The sequence below is a fragment of the Musca vetustissima genome, unplaced genomic scaffold (genome assembly GCF_032173495.1).
Source record: "Musca vetustissima isolate MV318-11 ecotype Yass unplaced genomic scaffold, APGP_CSIRO_Mvet_v1 utg825, whole genome shotgun sequence".
Classification (NCBI taxonomy): domain Eukaryota; kingdom Metazoa; phylum Arthropoda; class Insecta; order Diptera; family Muscidae; genus Musca; species Musca vetustissima.
This window is the reverse complement of record NW_026880278.1, coordinates 196,060-218,229: the sequence shown is the minus strand read 5'-3', so window position 1 is coordinate 218,229 and position 22,170 is coordinate 196,060. Positions and strand designations below refer to the sequence as shown.

Here is a 22,170-nt window from a genome sequence, read left to right as displayed (position 1 = left end):
AACAACACCAGCCATTCTTTATCTTAAGACTAAAACACTACAAGTAAATAACGTACATATGTGTATGTGTATGAATGTAATCTCCACATATATATGTGTGTGTTTTTGTGTGCTTGCAATTTGATTTGGCAAATTTTAATCCAGAACGGCAGGACGACAGTTTTCCTTAAAAATTTGTTGAGGCTTAACAAATTTTTGCCATAGGTCTTTCGTTTGATTCTGATGCCTAAGTGAAATTTCCGATATATGATGACCAGATGGCAGGCATCGAGCGAGAGAGAGGAAGGACAATTTGTGTGTGTGTGTGTGTGTGTGTGAAAGTTTTGCCAAGGAGTTGCAAAACGCCGGTATAAGTGGCTTTGACCACATATAGGCACACATGCAGACATACAAGGATGCATAACATTGACCGGCCTGGCTGTCCGGCACATAAGAATGCCATCGAATTTTCTGTAGATGTCTTCTGGTTACCTTAAAGGACAACGAAGATGTTTGCACAAAATTTTTGCAAAAGGATTTGTGGACAAAATAGAAGAGAAAGGGTTTACAATAAAAAGTTGCCATTAATGAAAGTAGGTGTGCGGGTGTGTGTGTGTGTGCATGTGTGTTTTAATGGATGTTTGTGTGAGAGTGTATGTAAAAGTGTGTGTGCGTGTATCTCTCTGTGTGTATAGGAGTTTAGTGTATACAATTTGTTTTTGTGAACACCAGATGTTTTGTCTAGACTGTACCCCTTAAAAATAAATTTTTACTATTGCATTGCATTTTAGAGTAATGCCAGGTTTTGTTGCAGTTTTTTGTTGTTGCTCCTGAGGGTTGTTGTTGTTGGTGGTGTTGTCGACGTTTTTTGCGTAGCAACAAAACAACAATGCAAAATACATGGTGCATTCCTATTACCCAGCATAGAGAATTTAGACAAAATCCAGGAAGGGGCCGAGGGTAGATTTGTCGGTATGCACTTTGTAGTTTTTTAACAAAAAAAAAACCCCCGACCGATGCACAAATCATGGCCCCACTTTCCCTGCCCCCTCTCTACATCTCCTCCCCCCACGCGAACACTTCATTATTACACATTTTTTTGTGCCGCTGGCTGGCTGACTGGCCACAAAGACCTGCATTTTTTTCCAACTGCCGATCATCAATTTCAAATCAAATATGTACACACACGAAGCGCTTCCCTAACAAATAACCACCCCCCTACAACTCTCCCTACATCCCTCCACCTCTCCTCACCTCCTCTCCCCCTCTCAATTAAAATAACAAAATTTCAAACAAAGCAAAGCTAACAACAACAACGAAAAAATTTTATAACAGCAGGCCTTTTTTATAAATAATTTTTAAATAACTTTTAAGTATATACATAAAAAATGTTTTGTTCACATGTATGTATGTATGTGTGTGGGTGTGTGTTTGCATGCAATTATGTGTGGCAAAAAAATAAATCGCCAGCGTTTTTTGTTGTTCTTGTACAACAAATTCAATACATAATAAATCAACCACGCATAGATTTATATACAACAGGCATATGTATATATACATAGAGGATAGAATAGCTATATATGTATATGTACACAACAAAAATAAACTTTGTATTTGTTAGTCACATATGTAGGTGTAGTTGTGTGTGTGTGCGCATTGTATTTGATGTTTTTATATATGCACACATTAAAAATAAATTTTATTTTACACTTTCCAAAGCCTATTTCAAATATGGAGAGACAATTAAACATACATATACACATACATACATATTATATATATATATATATATATATATATATATGAAGAAGAAGAACTGGTAGGATGATTACTACATTTTGTGATAATCTACACAGCTCAATGGACAATTAAAAAAAAACTATTTTTTATAAACAGTTTAATAAACATGCTTTTAATAAAAATTTTCTTCAATTAAAAAAAATAGAAATTTTAGAAAAAAATTTTCTGAAACTAAACCGAAACTAAACACATCATTCCAGACACAATTCAGTACAGTGTGCCCAATTTCGTGCAAATCGAAGAAAATATAGGGGCTTTGGTGCACCATTTACATTAAATCGAAGGGAAATATATATATATCTAAATCGGAACCGATTTTAACGAAATTTAGCACAAATCATTCTAGACTTAATTTAATGCGTTATGACAAATTTCGTGTAAATCGAAAGATATATAGGGACTTAAGTACACCATTTACCTTAAATCGGACTAAAATATATGTGGGAGCTATATCTAAATCTGAACCGATTTTCACGAAATTTATCACACATTATTCTAGACTTAATTCAGTACGCTATGCCAAATTTCGTGCAGATCTAATAAATATAGGGACTTTAGTTCACCATTTACATTAAATCGGACGAAAATATATATATGGGAGCTATATCGAAATCTTAACCGATTTTCGCGAAATTTATCACACATTATTCTAGACTTAATTCAGTACGCTATGCCAAATTTCGTGCAGATCTAATAAATATAGGGACTTTAGTTCACCATTTACATTAAATCGGACGAAAATATATATATGGGAGCTATATCTAAATATGAACCGATTTTCACAAAATTTACCATATATCGTTATAGACTTAATTCAGTACACTGTACCAAATTTCGGGCAAATCGAAGGATATATAGGGACTTTGGTGCACTATTTACATAAAATCGGACGAAAATATATATGGGAGCTATATCAAAATCTGAACCGATTTTCACTTAACTTAGCACACATTATTCTAGACGCAATTCTGTAAGCTACACAAAATTTTGTCTTAATCGAACATATCCTGGGAATTTAGTGCACCATTTACCTAAAATCGGACGAAACTAAATATGGGAGCTATATCTAAATCTGAACCGATTTCCATGAAATTTAACACACATCATACTAGGCTTAATTAAGTACGCTGTGCCGAATATCGTGCAAATCGAAATATATATAGGGACTTTGGTGCACCATTTATATAAAATCGGACGAAAATATATATGGGAGCTATATCGAAATGTGTATCGATTTCAATGAAACTTAGCACACATCATGCTAGGCTTAATTCAGAACGCTGTGCCAAATTTCGTGCAAATCGAAATATATATAGGGACTTTGGTGCACCATTTATATAAAATCGGACGAAAATATATATGGGAGCTATATCGAAATCTGAACCAATTTCAAAGAAATTTTACACGCGGTAAGTTATAGTAAACTCAACACGTTGTGCAAAATTTTGTGCCAATCGGCTTAAATTTGACTCTTTGGTGCACAATTTATTAAAAATCGGGCGAAAATATATGTGAGAGCTATATCGAAATCTGAACCGATTTTTACGAAACTTAACAAGCATCATTCTAGACTCAATTCAATACACTATGCCAAATTTCGTGTAATTCGAAATTTATATAAGGGCTTTCGTTCACAATTTAAATAAAATCGCACGATAATATATATGGGAGCTATATCTAAATCTGAACCGATTTTCTTCAATTTCAATATGATTCTTCCATGGGGCAAATTTCGTCTAAATCGTATTATAAATGCGTACTGGTCACATTTGTTTGCAATTTATCGTGTAGACACAGACAGACGGCACGCATAAATCCACTCAGAAAGTGATTCTATGCGTATTCACAAAAGGAACCATGGATCTATATCGTTTCCTTTTGCCTAACCGTGCACAGGTCCCCTATACAGGTCCCCACCTTGACCACCTCCGACACGGCGACAATGTCGATGTTGGCATTTCTTAATCCAGAAACCATGTTTTTATAAATTTATGGCTCCTGAACCAAGGCGATGTGCACTTCAGAGTTCGTGACGGACAAGAATAGTTCGGCGGCGGCGGCTTTGCAGTGATTCAAATTAATCTGCAAGATGCGCAGCCTTTGCCGCTTCCCTACTCTTATTGAGTTTCATGGGATGTGCTCAGTCGAAACCGAACACATCCTGAAATAAAGTTCCATTTTCCCTTGCGCTTCCTGAGATAAGCCTCCCCAGGTGGTTCAACTGCCACTCTTGCTACCATCCCTCCATCCTCTTCACAAGGAGTAAGACTGACAACAGTCCAACTCAAGGTAAAGAGGCTGGTATTCTGCAGGTCAACATTTTCAGCAGGAGTTCCTTGTCCACTGAAGGGAACCCAGGCTGAGAGAATCCGTCTGGATGGAATCTCAGATAAGGAGACCGCAGCAAAGTTGGTTTTTTCCCAGAGTGCACCAAAACCGCCAACAGTTCGCACAAGGAAATCTCTTGATAAGCCTCCCCAAGTGGGTCAACTGCCACTCTTGCTACCACCCTCCATCCTCTTTACAAGGAGTAAAACTGGCAGCGTCAACATTTTTAGCAGGAGTTCCTTGTCCCCCGAAGGTGGGGGAACCCAGGCTGAGAGAATCCGTGTGGATGGAATCTCAGATAAGAAGACCGCAGCAAGGTTGGTTCCTTCCCAGAGTGCGACAAAACCGTCAACAGTTTGCACGAGGGAATCTCTCGATTTTCTATTCAAGCTTCCAAACTGACGAAGGGGATCGAAGGGGTCCGATCCAAAGACGATAGCCGACCGAAGGCTTACTTCAAAGAGCAACCAGTGACTATGGCTAATCCAACAATAACGATCAGATTTGTCGATGAATGCGACTTAAAGGTTTTCGTCCGCTGCCACCGTGATCGGTCTGTCGTATGGCTTCTCTGTACTAGGTTTCTTTTCCGCAGTTCGTTGATTTGATGAGAGAATGCGCTTCACAGATTTGTTCTGCGGGGCAGTATTCGCTCGTCCAGAAGATGATGTTTCCTTGACAGACTTGTGGGGGGGGGGCTATTCAAAGCCTTAGCATCAACCGCTTCACCTTTTTCAACTGGCGTAGAATCGGGCTTTGAGACAGATCCCTCCATACGTCGATCACCCTTATGGATGATGGTTTGTGTCGGGGTGTGCTAAACAGCCTTTTCCATTGCCTTTTGACTTGGGTTTGGCTTCAGATCGGAAGACAGTTTCACATATATGTCAAAGACAATGCTCTTCGCCGACTCTACTACTTGAAGAGCCTTCGGATAAGTTCTTTCGAATTTCCTTGCGCATTTTATCTTGTCCTTGATGAAATGAAACTCCCTCTCCGAAAACAAATTCGCGTCACGCCTTACGAATTTACGAAAATACGATACGGCACGTATATTGTGCTTCACATAGCATGTTTCTCGTTCCGATCTTTGAATCGTTGTCCGTTGCTGGAGTCTCAATAGATTTCCCATCGTCGGACATCTCTTCAGTCGCGGTCTGCCTTGAAGCTTATTGTGGGCATGTGCCGACACAGGACCTGTTTGAATCAGACTTGTCTTCGATTGGTCAACAGGGTTTACAGGTTAATATGACAGCAATCCTCCAGTGTACACTTAGCCGGAATCACCGTGGTGTCCAGCTCATCATCAGTCAGGGTAGGATTTAGTAGCAGTTCCTCCGAAAGTTTATCCTCACATTGCTCTTCCGGTACAAACCTGTCCAGTTGATCGAAGAGTTCCCAGCACTAAGGGTGCATGTAGTTCGTCCCCTCCCAGAACTACAGTATCAGTCTTGACTAGCTACTCTTTTTTTTTTTTGGATAGACATGATGCGCTTGTAGCAGGTACAGGTGCAGTTGCCAAGGCAGCCGGATCACAATCGACGGCACGTGGCTTGTGGTCTCACCAATGATTGCCTCCGGTACTGGATTATGGTCTCCCTGCACCATAACTTTATTTCTTCTTTCTCTTTTTAACCATCTTAGTTAATTAATTAAGGGGAACTACCCCGATCCATTTTGGTCCACGGGGGATCTGAAGATCCCCAAGGTTTCCACGAAGTGCAGATAACTGATCCGGCCTAATTTGACCTAGTTCAGATTCAACCTGCACATCGTAAAAACTCCCTTCTCATCCGCCACCTGGGAAGACGCACCTAGTAGGAAATATAAATGAGTTATAAAAATGCCAATAAAAATTCAAAATGCCTATAAAAATGCAATTCAGCTAAGCGGACTTCAATTTTTTCCAATGAAACACCAATTCAGCTAAGCTGAATAACAATTTTTCGTATGTAACTTCAATTCAGCTAAGCTGATGTAGAAAAAATCACTAAAATTTAGTTTAAAAGGAAAAAATGTCCATAAAAATCCCAATTCAGCTAAGCTGAATTACAAAATTCTCTTAGATCCTATAATTCTTTTACTTTTTATAAACAATTTTCCATAGATACCGCAATTCAGCTAAGCTGAATAAAAGTATTTTCTCAATTTATACAAATGCCATCCCACAAAACCCAGCAAATTACCAATTTTATTTGGTCTCCATTAAAAATGTACCCTAAAGATCTAATTCAGCCAAGCTGAATTACAAAATTCTGATAGAAACTACAATTCTTCTACTTTTAATTTACAATTTTTCATAAAAAGACGCAATTCAGCTAAGCTGAATTTAAATATATTCTCAATTTATACAAACAGTCTATTTTTGTTGATCTCAATAAAAAAATGTACCCTAAAAATCTAATTCAAAATTCCCATAGAAACTACAATTCAGCTAGTCTAAATTTGCAAAATTTCCATAAAAACACAATTCAGCTCAGCTGAATTACAAAATTCTCATAGAAACTACAATTCGGCTGGTCTACATTTGCAAATTTTCGATATGAAATGCAATTCAGCTCAGCTGAATTACAAAATTTCCATAGAAACTACAATTTTGCTACTTTAAAGTGACAAGTTTCCATAAAAAATGCAATTGAGCTAAGCTGAATTACAATTTTTTTAAGAAACTTCCATTCTGCTGCTTTAAATTTACAATTTTCAATAAAAATCCGCAATTCAGCTAAGCTGAATTAAAATATTTCCTTAATTTCCTTTTTAAAGTTACTTCAAATGCAGGCCTCTTCACATAATCCTGACCACGCATGCAACACCCCCAATGGATGCTGGCACAAATAAATGAATGAATGAATCCTGAGAATGCAACAAGAAACTGTGCCTCTCTATGCACAACGTCATTCACATGAAAAGAAGGGTACACGAAATACCCTCAAACATCCGCACATCCAGCTATCCAGCTATCCATCTATACGACCAGCCAGCCATCCATCCAAACAACCAACCAACAATAATGGCAACATCGTTGACGACGAAACGTCGTAACGGTGGCTAAAAATTAAATACGTCCTCGACCTAGTTCGATGTCAATGTTATTGTGCCACACACAACAATAATAAGCAGCCAAAGCAACAACAACAATGCCAACGAAAACTGGAATAACCAACGACGCCGGCTACGACGCTGATGATGATGATGCGACGACCTTAACGATGTGAAGTTTTGCACCCCAGAACACAGACACACACAACCCAAAAGGGAGTTCAGCTAGGTAGCCAAGTAGTAGGTAAAGTATTCCGCACACATCGACACACACATACTCAGTCACTCACAATTGAACTTCCCACTTTGGTGTCTGTTAAGGCCAAAGGCAAAGGCAACATCATGCACCAAGCACCCAGCACCCTCTTTCAAAAGGATACACTCTAACGAGAAAAGGCGCCACACTCAGCATCTGCATAACTCAGGGTGGTGGTGCTGGGGCTGGTGGTGAGTGCTCACGTTTGAGGCCAAGGCAAAAATGCATAAACCCACATTGTGCATAATGGCCAACATAACAGCTGTGCAAGCCGAGGGAGACGAGGTAGTAGTACTTTTATGCTATAAACGTTGGGCGCCACACAACGACGACAAATAATCGCCTCGCAAAATTTGCCACCAAAACTCGAACAGCCAACACAACCATCCGCCAAAAAAGCCACAGATGACTACCCAAACAAACAAACAACACCAACGCATCACAACACTTAGCCATCCTGACTGCCTGCCCTCCTACCAGCCTTCCTCCTTTTATGGGCCACAGAAGTTCTGAACATTTTTTCTCACATCTCCATCCAACTGTTGCCCATTGAGATCTATATGGCAGGAACTCTTCACACAATTCTAGGTAGAAAAACTTACTCCTTTTTGGCGCAAAAATAACCACGAATGATGTGGATGGTCACGACGATGCTGAACAAAAAAGCTGGGCCACTGCCTGTGCAGCTTCGATGGCCTGCATCGAACGTGGGAGGCAGCTGTTGGCCTCCCTTGTTTTTTGTGCAGCCATTTATGGCCGTGGCGCAATGACGTTAAGTGCATGTCCTTGCACTTGCACAGGCTTTTCAATGACAGCCGCAGCAGCAGCAGGAGCCTTACAAGTGCCAACCAACATCCTCACCCACAACACCTTCATCATCATCATCAGTGTCAGCAGCAACAGCATGCAACTGGAGACACATTCCGCCACATTTGCTTTGAATGCAACAACACCACCATCACTATTAGACGGACGATGAGAGATCATAGCAACCACCACGAACCCTTGGCCCAACAACCACCATTATGAACCCTTGGCCCAAGTGACGAAGTTAACACAGTTCCGCATTTCTATACAATGCAACACCTCTGAAGGCCACGCTATTGCAAAGGCATCCGAATGGCGTATTGTTCGACACAAAATTGAGTCAACTTTCTAACACAAAATCCTCCACTCTACCCTCCTTCCCCTCCCTCTCCTCTTCCTCCTCCCTCTCCTAGCCATTCCATTAACCACTTTGCATAAAATTGCAACTCTCTACCTTTCACTCTTTGCGATGAAATGGCCTCTTGCAGTCAGTCAATGCTTAGAATGCAGGCCAATGCACCTTTGCATAGCACCGTCATACTACGACGTAACATTCCGCACCATCTTCTCACACTCTTCCCTTTTTCGCAAACAGTCAAAGTTCAACATCCTTTTGGCCCAAACCTCCTCGCAACCCATGCCTTGCCAGTCATCCGTTAAACTCTTTTTCCTCCACACAAAAATATTTTTCTCTATTGTTGTTGTCACCATCAACATCATCATTCATCTTCCTTTTTGTGTTTCCTTTCGGGCTGGATGGGGGTTGGCTTTACAACTCATACCACAACCACCTACAACTCAAACTACATCCCTACATTGATTTTTCCTTCCACATCGTTCTTCGCTATCTCTCTATTTCTATTGAATTGAAGGTTTGAGGTTTTAAAACACAATTCTCTGCTCTGAGAGAAAAAGAGGGAGAAAAAAGTGGAGACACATTGTATGGAACTCAGAGAGCTATATATGCCGACGATTCTCTTCATACACATCTCTTAAAATAGACAAATGCCATCCTCTAAAACCCAGCAAACCCATTTTCATTGGTCTAAATTGAAAATTGGTTATGAAAACTCAATTCAGACAAGCTGGATTAAAAAATTGCCAAATTCGACAACTTTATATTAAAAATTTCCATAAAAAATCCCAATTCAGCTAAGCTGATTTACAAAATTTCCATAGCAACTACAATTTTTCTATGTTAAATTAAAAAACTTTCCATAAAAAAACAATTCAGCAAAGCTGAATTACAAAATTACCACAGCAACTAAAACTTTGCAAGTTTGTATTGACAATTTTCCATAAAAACTCCCAATTCAGCTAAGCGGAATTAAAAAATTCTCATAGAAACTACAAATCGGCTAGTCTAAATTAGCAAATTTCCATAAAAAACGCAATTCAGCTGAGCTGAATTACAAAATTCTGATGGAAACTACAATTCAGCTAGTCTATTGGAAAATTTCTATAAAAAATGCAATTCAGCTGAGCTGAATTTCAAAATTTCCACAGAAACTACAATTGTTCTACATTAAATTAATAATTTTCCATAAAAAACGCAATTCAGCTAACCTGAATTAATAAATTACCATAGAAACTACAGCTCTGCAAGTTTATATTCCTAATTTTCCATAAAAACCCGCAATTCAGCTCAGCTGAATTACAACATTTTCATAGAAACTACAGTTTGGCTAGTTTAAATTTGCAAATTTCCATAAAAATCCCAATTCAGCTAAGCTGAATTACAGAATTCTCATAGAAACTACTATTCTGCTACTTTAAATTACAAAAGTCTTAAAGAAACTACAAATTGGCTAGTTCAAAATTGCAAAATTTCCATAAAACCGCAATTCAGCTAAGCTGAATTTCAAAATTCCCATAGAAACAGCAATTATCCTTCACTTAATTTACAATTTTCCATAAATACCGCAATTCAGCTAAGCTGAATTAAAATATTTTCTTAATTTATAATAATGACACCCGATAAAACCCCGCAAACAATAAAATTGGCCGATTTCATGTGGTCTCCATTAAAAATGTACTTTAAATAAGCTGAATTATAATATTCTTATAAAAACTAAAATTTTCCATAAAAATTCCAATTCAGCTAAGCTGAATTAAGATAATTTGTACAAAAACTCAAATTCCGCTAAGCTGATAACAATAATTCGTAGAAAAACTTCAATTCAGCTAAGCTGAATTAATGATTTCCTTCGGAATATTCAATTCAGCTGAGCTGAATACCCCAAAAATCCAATTCAGCTAACCTGAATTACAAAATTCTCGTAGAAACTACAATAATAGCTTTAATTGACAATTTTCCATAAAAACAGCGATTTAGCTAAGCCGAATTTAGATAATTTATAGAAAAACTCAAATTCAGCTAAGCGGATTAACATATTCCATACAAAAACTTCAATTCAGCTAAGCTGAATTAAAGACATCCTTTGGAATATTCAATTCAGCTGAGCTAATTTAATGTAATCCCCTATAAAATGAAATTCAGCCAAGCTGAATCAAGAAGCTTACCATGGAATCTAATATTAATCTGCGTGAATTAACAAAGAAATAGCTATTCAGTAGGGTCAACATACAAAATTAACACAGAAACCTCAATTCAGCTGGGGCTGTATTACAAATTTCCCTAGAAACAGCAATTCAGCTGGGCCAACTTTAGAAATTCGCACAGAAAATTCAATTCAGCTGGGGCTGTATTTGAAAATTCCTATAAAAATTCATAATCCGGTAAAAATTTCCAGCACCAAAGACAATTCAGCTGGGACAACATAAAAATTTTACACAGAAATCTCAATTCCGCTACGCCTGTATTTGAAACGTCCTATAAAAATGCCAAATCAGAAAGCGGACTTTAAAAATCTTGAAGGAAACGCCAATTCAGCTAATGTTGTAGATGTTTTTTACATTAATTTTGTGCATAAAAACAATTACCTACAATTTAAATATCAAACTGCTTACAGTTTCTGTTTGACGCCTAAAAGTATGCTATAGTTTTCATTACCAACAACCAGCAGCCATTAAGAAGTGTTTTCAATTTTGCTATTACTTCCAAATTGGAGGCAAATGTCCTGGAAAACTTAATTTTAGACGATTGGTGTCAATGGAAGAAATATTCTCCGGAAAATTCCACTACATATCGCCGAACATAAGAAATCCCTAGCTGTAATATTAGACCTAGAAATATCAGTAAATAAATTCGTTATATAGAAATGGTCACATGTTTGTGGTTATGTTTAGTAAAATTGTTAATTTCTCCAAAAATTCTAGATTTTTGTGGGATGTTGTTAAAAGACAAAATATTCTCCATGAAATTTCATTATAAGTCACCGAACATGAGAAACACCTAGCTATAATATAAAACCGGGAAATATCAGCTAATAAATTGGGCTATAGAAAATTGGTTATTTTTCGGGGTTAGTTTTTAGTAATTTTCAAAAGGCGGTGATTTCTTGCAAAAGATTACATTTTAGGGTTATGGTACCAATTGAAGAAATATTCTCCATAAAATTTAACTATAAGTCACCGAACATGTGAAACACCTAGCTATAATATAAAACCCGGAAATATCAGTAAAGTAATTGGGTTTGTAGAAATTAGGTTATTTTGGGATTGTTTTTAGTATTTTTAACATGGAGTTGTTTCTTGCTATAGAATACATTTTATGGGTATGGTACTAATGGAAGAAATATTCTCCATAAAATTTCACTATAAACCACCGAACATAGAAACACTTAGGTATAATATTAAACCCAGAAATATCAGTAAACAAATTGGGTTATAGAAAATAGGTTATTTTTGGAGTTAGTTTTTAGTATTTTTCCACTGAAGGTGATTTTTTTGTCATAAAATACATTTTAGGGGTTTGATACCAATGAAAGAAATATTCTCCATACAATTGCACTATAAGTCACCGAACATGAGAAACACCTAGCTATAATATAAAACCCGGAAACAACAGTAAACAAATTGGGTTATAGAAAATAGAGTTTTTTTGAGGTTATTTTTTAATATTTTCCAATTGGAGGTGATTTCTTGCAAAATTCTACATTTTAGGGGAATGGTACCAATGGAAAAAATATTCTCCATAAAGTTTCACTATAAGTCACTGAACATAAGAAAGTTGTAGCTGTTATACAAGACCCTGAAACATCAATGAACAAATTTGGTTATTTTAGTGTTATTTTTTAATATTTTCCAATTGGATGTGATTTCTAGCAAAATTTTACATTTTAGGGGAATGCTACCAATGGAAGAAATGTTGTCCATAAAATTTCACTATAAGTCACCGAATATAAGTATATATATATATATATATATATATAAGTATATAAGTAATATAATATATAAGTAATCCGTACCTATAACATAAAACCCCGAAAATAACCTAATTTTATTATTACTGCAATTATAGGAAATTTTCTTTAAAAATTTTTTGCACATCGTAACTTAAATCAAGCTCGAATATGACAACCTTCGGTCCAAACCTTCTGGTGGGTAAACATTTAAAAATCTTCTAAATCTCATATGATTGTTAATTTTTTATTTAAACTTAGAACTTCTTAAGACTAGCTATGTGAATGGAAGAAATATCTTAACAATGACTTATTTTTTTTTTAATGACTAAAATCAAAAATTATTCAATTTACAAACATAAATGAACACAATTCAATGGTCCATACAATGTCAGGAGACGTAAAACATGTTGAAAATAATACAACACTTCGCTTCCCGCCCTTCGCTTAGAATAGATAATGGAAATATTCATCAAAATACTCATTAAGGGCAGGTTCATCATCACTATCCGAGCGGTGATGGCGCAAGGCAATTTTATGGGCATTGCTGTAGAGATCATTGACATCAATGTCGTCATCTGGAAGAAAAAAACAGAGGGTATTTGTTAGAATTTTTACAAAACGACCCTAACCTCCAATCCTTACCTTTATACTTCTGTTTACGTCCCCGGCGATTTTTCGACAACACTGCCTCATCGAGTATATCGAATTCCGAGTCTTTACTCTGCTGAGAATAACGCACCGGAGGTGCCAAAAACCAATAATCATTCATAATGGTCTTTAGACCCGGTAACTGTCTTAGTTCTTCCATGGCTTTGGGTTGTTTGGATACCGCACGAAAAGCTCTCAGCTGTAAGCATTCCGCTTGGGATGTGGCATTTATTAGACGTATCGATGATTTGGCTGCTGTGGAACATATCATGGGATATAATTTAACACTGGGATCGGTAGGTATGTTATTGAAGGCCACCCCTAGGGAACGACGATTCAAAAAGAATTCCAATTGGCCTCGTGTTCGATCTAGGAGAACACCCACAATGCAACCCTGAGAGAATTTTTGCCCATATGGCAGTTGATGGCCATTGTGATGAACTTTCCCTTCGTAAGAGAAACCCCACGATTGGGCATTTGTGCCCAAGGCCGAAACGAAATGGAATTTGAATTGTGTCAAGTCGACTTTATCCGTACCCACACCGAACATCTGGAAGAAAAAGAGAGAGAAGAACTTAGGTAAGAAAGTTGGAAAATAAAAATTACCTTTAAAAATGAGGTTTCAAATGGAAATGGAATAGAATTTCGAATTGAAAAATTTTTTTTTCAGTCTGGTTGAATAAAAAGTTTCCAATTGGAAATTGAATTCAGCTAGGCTGAACAGAAGATTTTATATTAGAAATTTTTTTCCTCTAATAGTAAATTTGCTATTGAATAGTTTTTCCAATAAGAATTTATGTAATTTAGTCCAGCTAAATATAGTTTATAATAAGAAATGTTACAGTTATTAATTTACAATATGAAATTTTGTATTCATCCTCTCTAAAAATAATTTATAATTAGAAATTTGTTACATAGACTGGGCGAATATATTTTCTAATATACAATTTCCGATTTAGACTAGCTGAATAGAATTTCCAATAGGAAATTTCCGATTTGTGCTGGCTGAATAGAATTTCTAAGTGGAAATTTTCAATTTAGCCTGGCTAAATATAATTTCCAATAGGAAATTTCCGATTTAGGCCTGCTGAATAGAATTCCCAATAAGAAATATCCGATGTTGGCTGACTGAATAGAATTTCCATGTGGAAATTTTCAATTTAGTCTGGCTGAATTTATTTTCCAAATAGAAAATTTTTTATTCAGACTGGCGGAATAGAATTTCTAATAGGAAATTTTCTATTTAGCCTGGCTGAATAGCATTTCCAATCGTAAATTTATTATTTAGCTTGACTGAATAGAATTTCCAATAGGAAATTTCTTATAAGAAATTCAATATTTGGACCGGCGCAATAGAATTCCAAATGGAAATTTTCTATAGAGCCTAGTTGAACACACTTGATGAATAGAATTTCCAATAGGAAATTATCGATTAAGGCTGGCTGAAAATAATTTCCAATAGGAAATTACCGATTAAGGCTGGCTGAATACAATTTCCAATAGGGAATTTATTTCATAGCTTGGCTGAATAGAATTTCCAATAGGAAATTTTCTTTTTATTTCGGCTGCATAGAATTACCAATAGGAAATTTCCAATTCAGCCTAGCAGAACATATTTTCCAATAGGAAATTTTGTATTTAGCGAATTTCCAATTGTATTTAGCCAAATTCCAATTCCTTTTTGTTTTATAAAACTAAATGCTGTAATTTTCCCATTCAGCAAAATTTTCATTGAAGAAAATAGATTTTATTTATGTGCGATCGCATCATGCCAATTAAATTCATTGAATTTTTGTGAATAGTTCACACTGCCATTTAACGTGACACATGATGACGTATGCGGCGTCATTTATATTCCGATTTTGATCGCTCTTAACAAATTGTGCCAAATATTTAATTAAGCGCCACAGAAATTCAGTCAGTCTGGCGCCGCCTGGGAAACGAATGCAAGATCAAAACAAAACGGAAAACGCCAACGTCGAATACCACTGCCCATTGTTGGATAGTTTCTGTGGATGACATCACTCAACCGCTCGCTGTGATAATGGTGAAGCGTCCCGCTTAAAATAGTTGTTTTATTAATTATTTTAAAACAATTTTTTTAAAACGTAAAAAATTAAGAGAGTTTTTTATGGGCGCCATAAAAAATATTTTACATAATTGCAAAAAAAATCATGGCTATGTACATGATATCCGAACAGCCAGTTACATCTTCCATGAATTTTCGTGGGGTTCCACCTATCCAATATCAGCTGCATTAACGTGATTACACGGCTACGACACACAAACCAAAAGCGGCATTCACTTAAAGTGATCACTCGCTGGCTGCGTGTTCCTGACTTGTAATACGAGTACACTGGACTGGAAATTGTGGCTGACAGTTTGTTGTTGTTGTTGTCATTGTCAAGGGTACCCCTATGAAGGTACCAAAGTCATGAACAACAGCAATAGTTATAAAAACAAAAAAAGTAATCATTTCTTTTATTTATGAGTGTGTCCGATTTGTTGATATGCAGTTAGATCACAGGAGGGGGTGGGAGGAGAAAAAATTTTTTTGTTATTATGTTTGTTAAACAAATTAAAATTTTATTCAGCAAAAATCCCATAGATTTGCTATCAAAACTGCAATTCAGCTGGGCAAAATTAAAGATTTTTTATAAAAAATCGAAATTTTCCTATTGGAAATTCTATTCAACAAGGCTGAATTGAAAATTTCCTATTGGAAATTCTATTCAGCCAGGCTGAAAACTGAAAACTTCCTATTGGAAATTCTATTCAGCCAGGCTGAATTGAAAATTTCCTATTGGAAATACTATTCAACCAGCCGAAATTACAAATTTCCCATTGGAAATTCTATTCAGACAGACTGAAGCGAAAATTTCCTATTGGAAATTCTATTCAGCCAGGCTAAATTGAAAATTTCCTATTGGGAATTCTATTCAACCAGACCGAAATAAAAATTTCCAATTGGAAATTCTATTCAGCCAGGCTAAATTGAAAATTTCCTATTGGGAAAAATAAAAATTTCCAATTGGAAATTCTATTCAGCCAGGCTGAATTGAAAATTTCCTATTGGAAATCCAACTATTGAAAATTCTATTATGCCAGACTGCATAGAAAATTTCTTATTGGAAATTCAGCCGGGCTGAATTGAAAATTTCCTATTGGAAATTCTATTCAGCCATGCTAAATTGAAAATTTCCTATTCGAAATTCTATTCAGCCAGGCTGAATTGAAAATTTCCAATTGGAAACTGCTTATTTCGCCGTTAAAACCCTTATTCAGCCCAGTTAAATAAAATTTTCCAATTGAAACCTGTTGTCAGCCAGCCATTAAGTATGGCCACATTAATTTATGACGACCATTGGCCTATATTTCATTCATTTCAATATTTTTCAATTTTATATTCATTTTCTAGAGCATGTAAGAAGAAACAATGTATTTCCTACGATCCAATGATTTTTCTTATCACTTCCAGGCAATTCTACAAGCTGAATGGGCATAGTAACGCTCGATTACAAATAGAAAATCGAATTAAATACATTTTTATTATAGTTTCAAGACAATTTCTGAGAAATTGAGAATAGGAAGGTCTTCGCCTTAATTTTCCAAAAAAAATATGCCTACGTTACTAAGTGTGCCTGCATCTAAATCGTTGACATTCAATATACATCTGCTGCTACCAAGATGAAATCATCTTTGAAGTATTGTCTACGAGATAAGAATTCCATATGGTATAGAATTTTTTATTACAAATTTTTATTATATTCTTGTTTATTAAGCTGAAAACAATAATATTTATTGCAAATAAATTGCAATTGATTTTGTTTGGAATTGGAATTGTTTGAATGGTTATTTCTCAACCTTGAAATGATAATAAAACGTACCTTGAAGTCAATGAATACCATTTCCAATAGGAATTTTTCAATTCAGCTGGGCTGAATAGAATTACCAATACGAAATTTTGAATTTAACCTACCCTAAATATAATATCGAAAAGGAAACTTCAATTCAGCTTAGCTGAATATACTTTCCAATAGGAAATTTTCCATTTCGTCCATCTATAATCGAATTTCAATAGATAATTTTCAATTCAGCTTAGTTGAATACGATTTCCAATAGGAAATTTTCAATTCAGCTTAGTTGAATACGATTTCCAATAGGAAATTTTCAATTCAGCTAAGCTGAATAAAATTTCCCATAAGAAATTTGCTATTCAGCTTGGCTGAATACAATTTCCAAACGGAAATTTTCAATTCAGCATAGCTGAATACAATAACCAATAGGAAATTTGCAATTCAGCTTGGCTAAATACAATTTCCAATAGGAATTTTTCAATTCAACTTGGCTGAATACAATTTCTAATAAGAAATTTTCAATTTCCCTCAGCTGAATACAGTTTCCATTAGAAAATTTTCAAATCAGCTTGACTAAATACACTTTTCAATAGAAATTTTTTAATTCAGCTTAGCTAAATATACGTTTTCAATATATATTAGCTACTAGCCGAGCAATTCTCACAACTAGCGAACAAATACAAAAACCCTATGTAAACAAGATAAAGTTGTTTTTGTTATCTTTGGAAAATAATGGGGCAAATAAATAAACAATATGAATACTTAAGTGTTTACTAATAAATTGTAAAGTGTTTTTGTTGTCAAAACTGATTTAGATAAATGTTGTTATTTAAGATTTGCATTTTATTTACATTTAATCAACACACTCACATAACAACTTGAGAAAAATTTCCATTCAGCCAGGCTGAATTGAAAATTTTCTATTGGAAATTCTATTCAGCCAGGCTGAATGGAAAATTTCTTATTGGAAATTCTATTCAGCCAGGCTGAATGGAAAATTTCCTATTGGAAATTCTATTCAGTCAAGCTGAATCGAAAATTTCCTATTGGAAATTCTATTCAGCAAGGCCGTATCAAAAATTTCCTATTAAAAATTCTATTCAGCCAGCCTCAATTAAAATATTACTATTGGAAATTCGATTCAGTAAGGCTAAACACAAAATTCCAATTGGAAATTCTGAATAATTTCCCAAAAAAAATTTATTTAATTTTTTCTACTCACCACATCAGTTCCGGACAGCGCCGTCAGTATTCTCATTTCCCAAAAATGCATCATACCCGCCGCCAGCGGCTGATCACCACGTATCATGGCAGTACCTTGTGAATATGTGGGATGGAATGTTACATTCGGTCCATCCAAATGTATATCGGATTCGGGGCATTTATACCAATTCCATTTGATGGTATGATAGGCAGGATCATCTTCACCACAACGGCATTTTACCAAATCTGGAACGTGACCCTTATAGCCCGACACAATTGTCGATTTGGGAAATTCACAATCACAATAGGCAGGACACACAGCATTGGACGAATGGCTACGGCCACGATAGCATGGATGTGCTATTAAAATCTCGTCATCATTTTGATTATTGTGTGGCATGGTGGATTTTATGGCATTCGATTTTTCCTTTGTTGGCGGATATTGAAACCAATGTAGAGCAATTTTGGCGTTGCGATAATTCCTTAATACCGTAATTAGCCGTTTTGAGGCGTTGTTAAATGCTGTCGAATTAAATAAAATGCTTAAAAATTGACCCGTTTTGAAAGATTTTTTTCGAATATTTTTTTCACAACGAAACCAAAAACTTCGCAGAATAAATTATTTGTTTTTTATGGATTCGTTGCCTCCTTTGTTTATTGTTACAATTAATAATAATCCGTTCCGAACTTGTTTTAAGTATTTTGCATGCGCCTCGTTGGCCAGCCAAGACTTAAGTGATTCAAATAATAACACGATCCGCTAGTCGTTCCCATGCACCCATAGGTGGGTCGTATTAACGATATTCACAGTAATCAGTTCTAGTGTATCGTGGTCGTTTGGCGTCGACTTCGACGTCGTCGATGTGCATCGATTAATGAATGATAATGTTTTGTTTGTATTGCTATTGTTGTTGTTGTTGCTGCACACTCTACTCACAGTTCGTAAGGTATTCTATGTCAGTAGCATGTGTTTTCATGCACATTTTTAAGAGATAAGACAAAATATTGAGATTAGTTAGAAGGCATACGATATGTGTATGTGGAAACCGGGAAGTATGTCTGTGGTGATAGTAATTTTGTCAAGGTCAAATAAAGTGGAATTATTGAAAATAGAATTGCAATTTAGACCATCTGAAAATAATTTCCAATTTGAAAATTTTCAATGCAGGCAAGCTGCATACAATTTCCAACAAGACATTTTTCCATTCAGTCTAGAAGAATACGGTTTCCAATTGGACATTTTTTATTCAGTAAGGCTAAACGCAATTTCCAATAAGAAATTTGATTTCGAACTGGCTGAATAGAATTTACAATAGGAAGTTTTCAATTCAGCCTTGCTGAATAGAATTTCCAATAGGAAATTTTCAATTCAGCCTGGCTGAATAGAATTTCCAATAGGAAACTTTCAATTCAGCCTGGCTGAATAGAATTTCCAATAGGAAATTTTCAATTCAGCCTGGCTTCCACATACACGATATGTGTATGTGGAAACCGGGAATTTCCAAGGTCAGGAAATTTTCAATTTAGACCATCTGAAAATAATTTCCAATTTGAAAATTTTCAATGCAGGCAAGCTGCATACAATTTCCAACAAGAATTTTTCCATTCAGTCTAGGAAATTTTTGGACATTTTTTATTCAGTAAGGCTAAACGCAATTTCCAATAAGAAATTTGATTTCGAACTGGCTGAATAGAATTTACAATAGGAAGTTTTCAATTCAGCCTTGCTGCAATTCAGCCTGGCTGAATAGAATTTCCAATAGGAAATTTTCAATTCAGCCTGGCTGAATAGAATTTCCAATAGGAAATTTTCAATTCAGCCTGGTTGAATAGAATTTCCAATAGGAAATTTTCAATTCAGCCTGGCTGAATACTATTTCCAATAGGAAATTTTCAATTCAGCTTGACTGTATAGAATTTCCAATTAGAAATTTTCAATTCAGCTTGACTGTATACAATTTTCAATAGAAAATTGTCTATTCAGACTTGCTGTATGCGATTTCCAATAAGAAAATTTCTATTCAGCCTTGCTTTAACAATTTCCTATAAGAAATTTTTAATTCAGAATGACTGAATAAAATTCCCAATAAGAAAATTTCAATTCAGCTTGGCTGTATACAATTTCGAATAAGAAAGCCGGGTTAAGTACATTTTCGAATATGCATTTTTTTAATTAAGCCTTTACTTTCTCTAAATACGATTCGTTGCAGGTTTATCCAAACACGTTTTATTTTTTTAAACCTTCATTGTCTGTTGCTAATTTCAAATGTCTAGCTTCGAAGTTCATTGCCATAAAATACCAGACATTTATTTGCATTTATGTTTCACGAGAACCAGTAATTATGTCTCATAAATTTTGTCTGGATTTTAATTGGTTATTAAAAATCATGCATACGTTAAAAATAGTTGCACTCAGGTATGTTGTACCCAGACGACTATGACACTTGGTGATAACCTCCTCTGCTAAGCTAAAAACGTAAATCACGGCAATATGTATTTTGTCTAGTATATATATATAAACCAGCTTCGAGCGGATTATTCGCCTTTGATTAGCAGATAATGGTTGTTGACAAAAACAAATATCAATTGCAAAAAAAATGCGAAAAAATAGGAATTGAAGATACGAATAAAAAAAAAATAATTAAAAAATAAAAAATTAATTAATAAAATAAAAAATTGACTTGCTAAAACAGGTTCTTTGTTGATGATCGAAGTACATGTTTGAAATAATGAATACGATGACCTAATTTTTTGTATTGTTAAAAATTAGCTAACAGCATCTTCAATATTATTTATAATTCATCTTCAGGGAAATACTACAAAAACATACAAGTATTTAAAGAGATATAAACGTAATTATATTACACAAATTTTACGAAAAGGAACCGATTTTTATCAATGAGAATGAAGTCTCTTATTGTTAGGTACAATTATTATGTTTAACATTTCTAGGGTGAACCGTCGTTTATAATTATTTTCTGTGTCAATATGTCTACGTCTTTAAAATTCGGCGTATGTCCAGTTTTTGTGCAATGTGCCGCAAGCGCTCTTTTTTGCTCTAAAGGTTTGTCTGAGTTTTGATCTGACTTATGTTCAGAAAGTCTCGTCTTAAGTTTAGTTTTTGTTGTACCAACATATACCTTTTGGCATACGTTGGATTTGTCCCCATTACCTTTTATCTTATATACTACATTGCACTTGTCTTCCTTTCTGATTTTGTTTGACGGTATTCTTAGGTTTTAAGGGTAATTTATAATTATTCTTGTCATAAATATTCAAATTACGCAATCTCTCAGGCAGTCCAGGTATATAAGTCAATGTTTTGTATGATTTTCCCTCTTCTTTTCTTGTTCTTGTGCTTGGATGTTTTTAGTAGTTCGTCAATAGTTCTCTGTGGGAAATTGCGTCAGTATATTGCGTATCCTTCCTTTGTTCTTTAGGTGGAATTGTTCGCCGCTTATATTAAGTACTCTGTTGATGAAATTTGTGACCGTATTTATTTTTATTCGTCTATGATGCTTAGCGTAAAAGTGAATTAATCGTTCAGATGCGGTGTGCTTTTGGTACCAATCTATTGTTAGTTTTTGGACTTGTCGAATTATTATGTCGTCAAGATATGGTAATTTTTGGCTTTTCCTCCAATTCCTGCGTAAATTGCACATGTTCTTTTCACTATGCAAAGTATATCCTCTACATATTTTGTAACTTATTTTGGTTTATTTGGCAATTTCTCCATTGAAGCGTCCAATAACTCCTCCATTACTATATCTGCAATAATCGGTTATGCTGGAAAGCCCATTGGAAGTCCTTTTCGCTGTTCGTACACCTTATCATCATATATGAAATATTTTGAGTCTTTCATACAAAGAGTCAATACTTCCTATGGTATTTTTGTGTATTCCTTAATTATGTCCCATTTTTCGGTGATTGTTCTCCTCAATGCTAA

At 35.3% G+C, this 22,170-nt stretch overlaps 1 protein-coding gene across 1 annotated transcript; it reads right to left on the bottom strand.

Annotated features, from left to right (window-relative positions):
• Positions 1-12,958: 12,958 nt before the first annotated feature.
• LOC133325807 (SPRY domain-containing SOCS box protein 3) lies at positions 12,959-18,624 on the bottom strand. The gene is made up of 3 exons (XM_061534527.1): positions 18,244-18,624; positions 13,159-13,714; positions 12,959-13,091 (listed from the first exon to the last, which is right to left on the bottom strand). The coding sequence occupies exons 1-3, from the start codon at positions 18,622-18,624 to the stop codon at positions 12,961-12,963; spliced, it is 1,068 nt and encodes a 355-aa protein (XP_061390511.1). The 3' UTR covers positions 12,959-12,960.
• Between the last annotated feature and the right edge of the window lie 3,546 nt (positions 18,625-22,170).

Excerpts from the sequence above, each read along its gene's own strand:
- LOC133325807 (XM_061534527.1), bottom strand. The coding sequence starts at position 18,624 with ATGCCACACAATAATCAAAATGATGACGAGATTTTAATAGCACATCCA. Across the intron at positions 13,715-18,243 it reads CGCTGTCCGGAACTGATGTG|ATGTTCGGTGTGGGTACGGA; the intron begins GTGAGTAGAAAA and ends TTTTTCTTCCAG. Across the intron at positions 13,092-13,158 it reads ACGTAAACAGAAGTATAAAG|ATGACGACATTGATGTCAAT; the intron begins GTAAGGATTGGA and ends TTTTTCTTCCAG.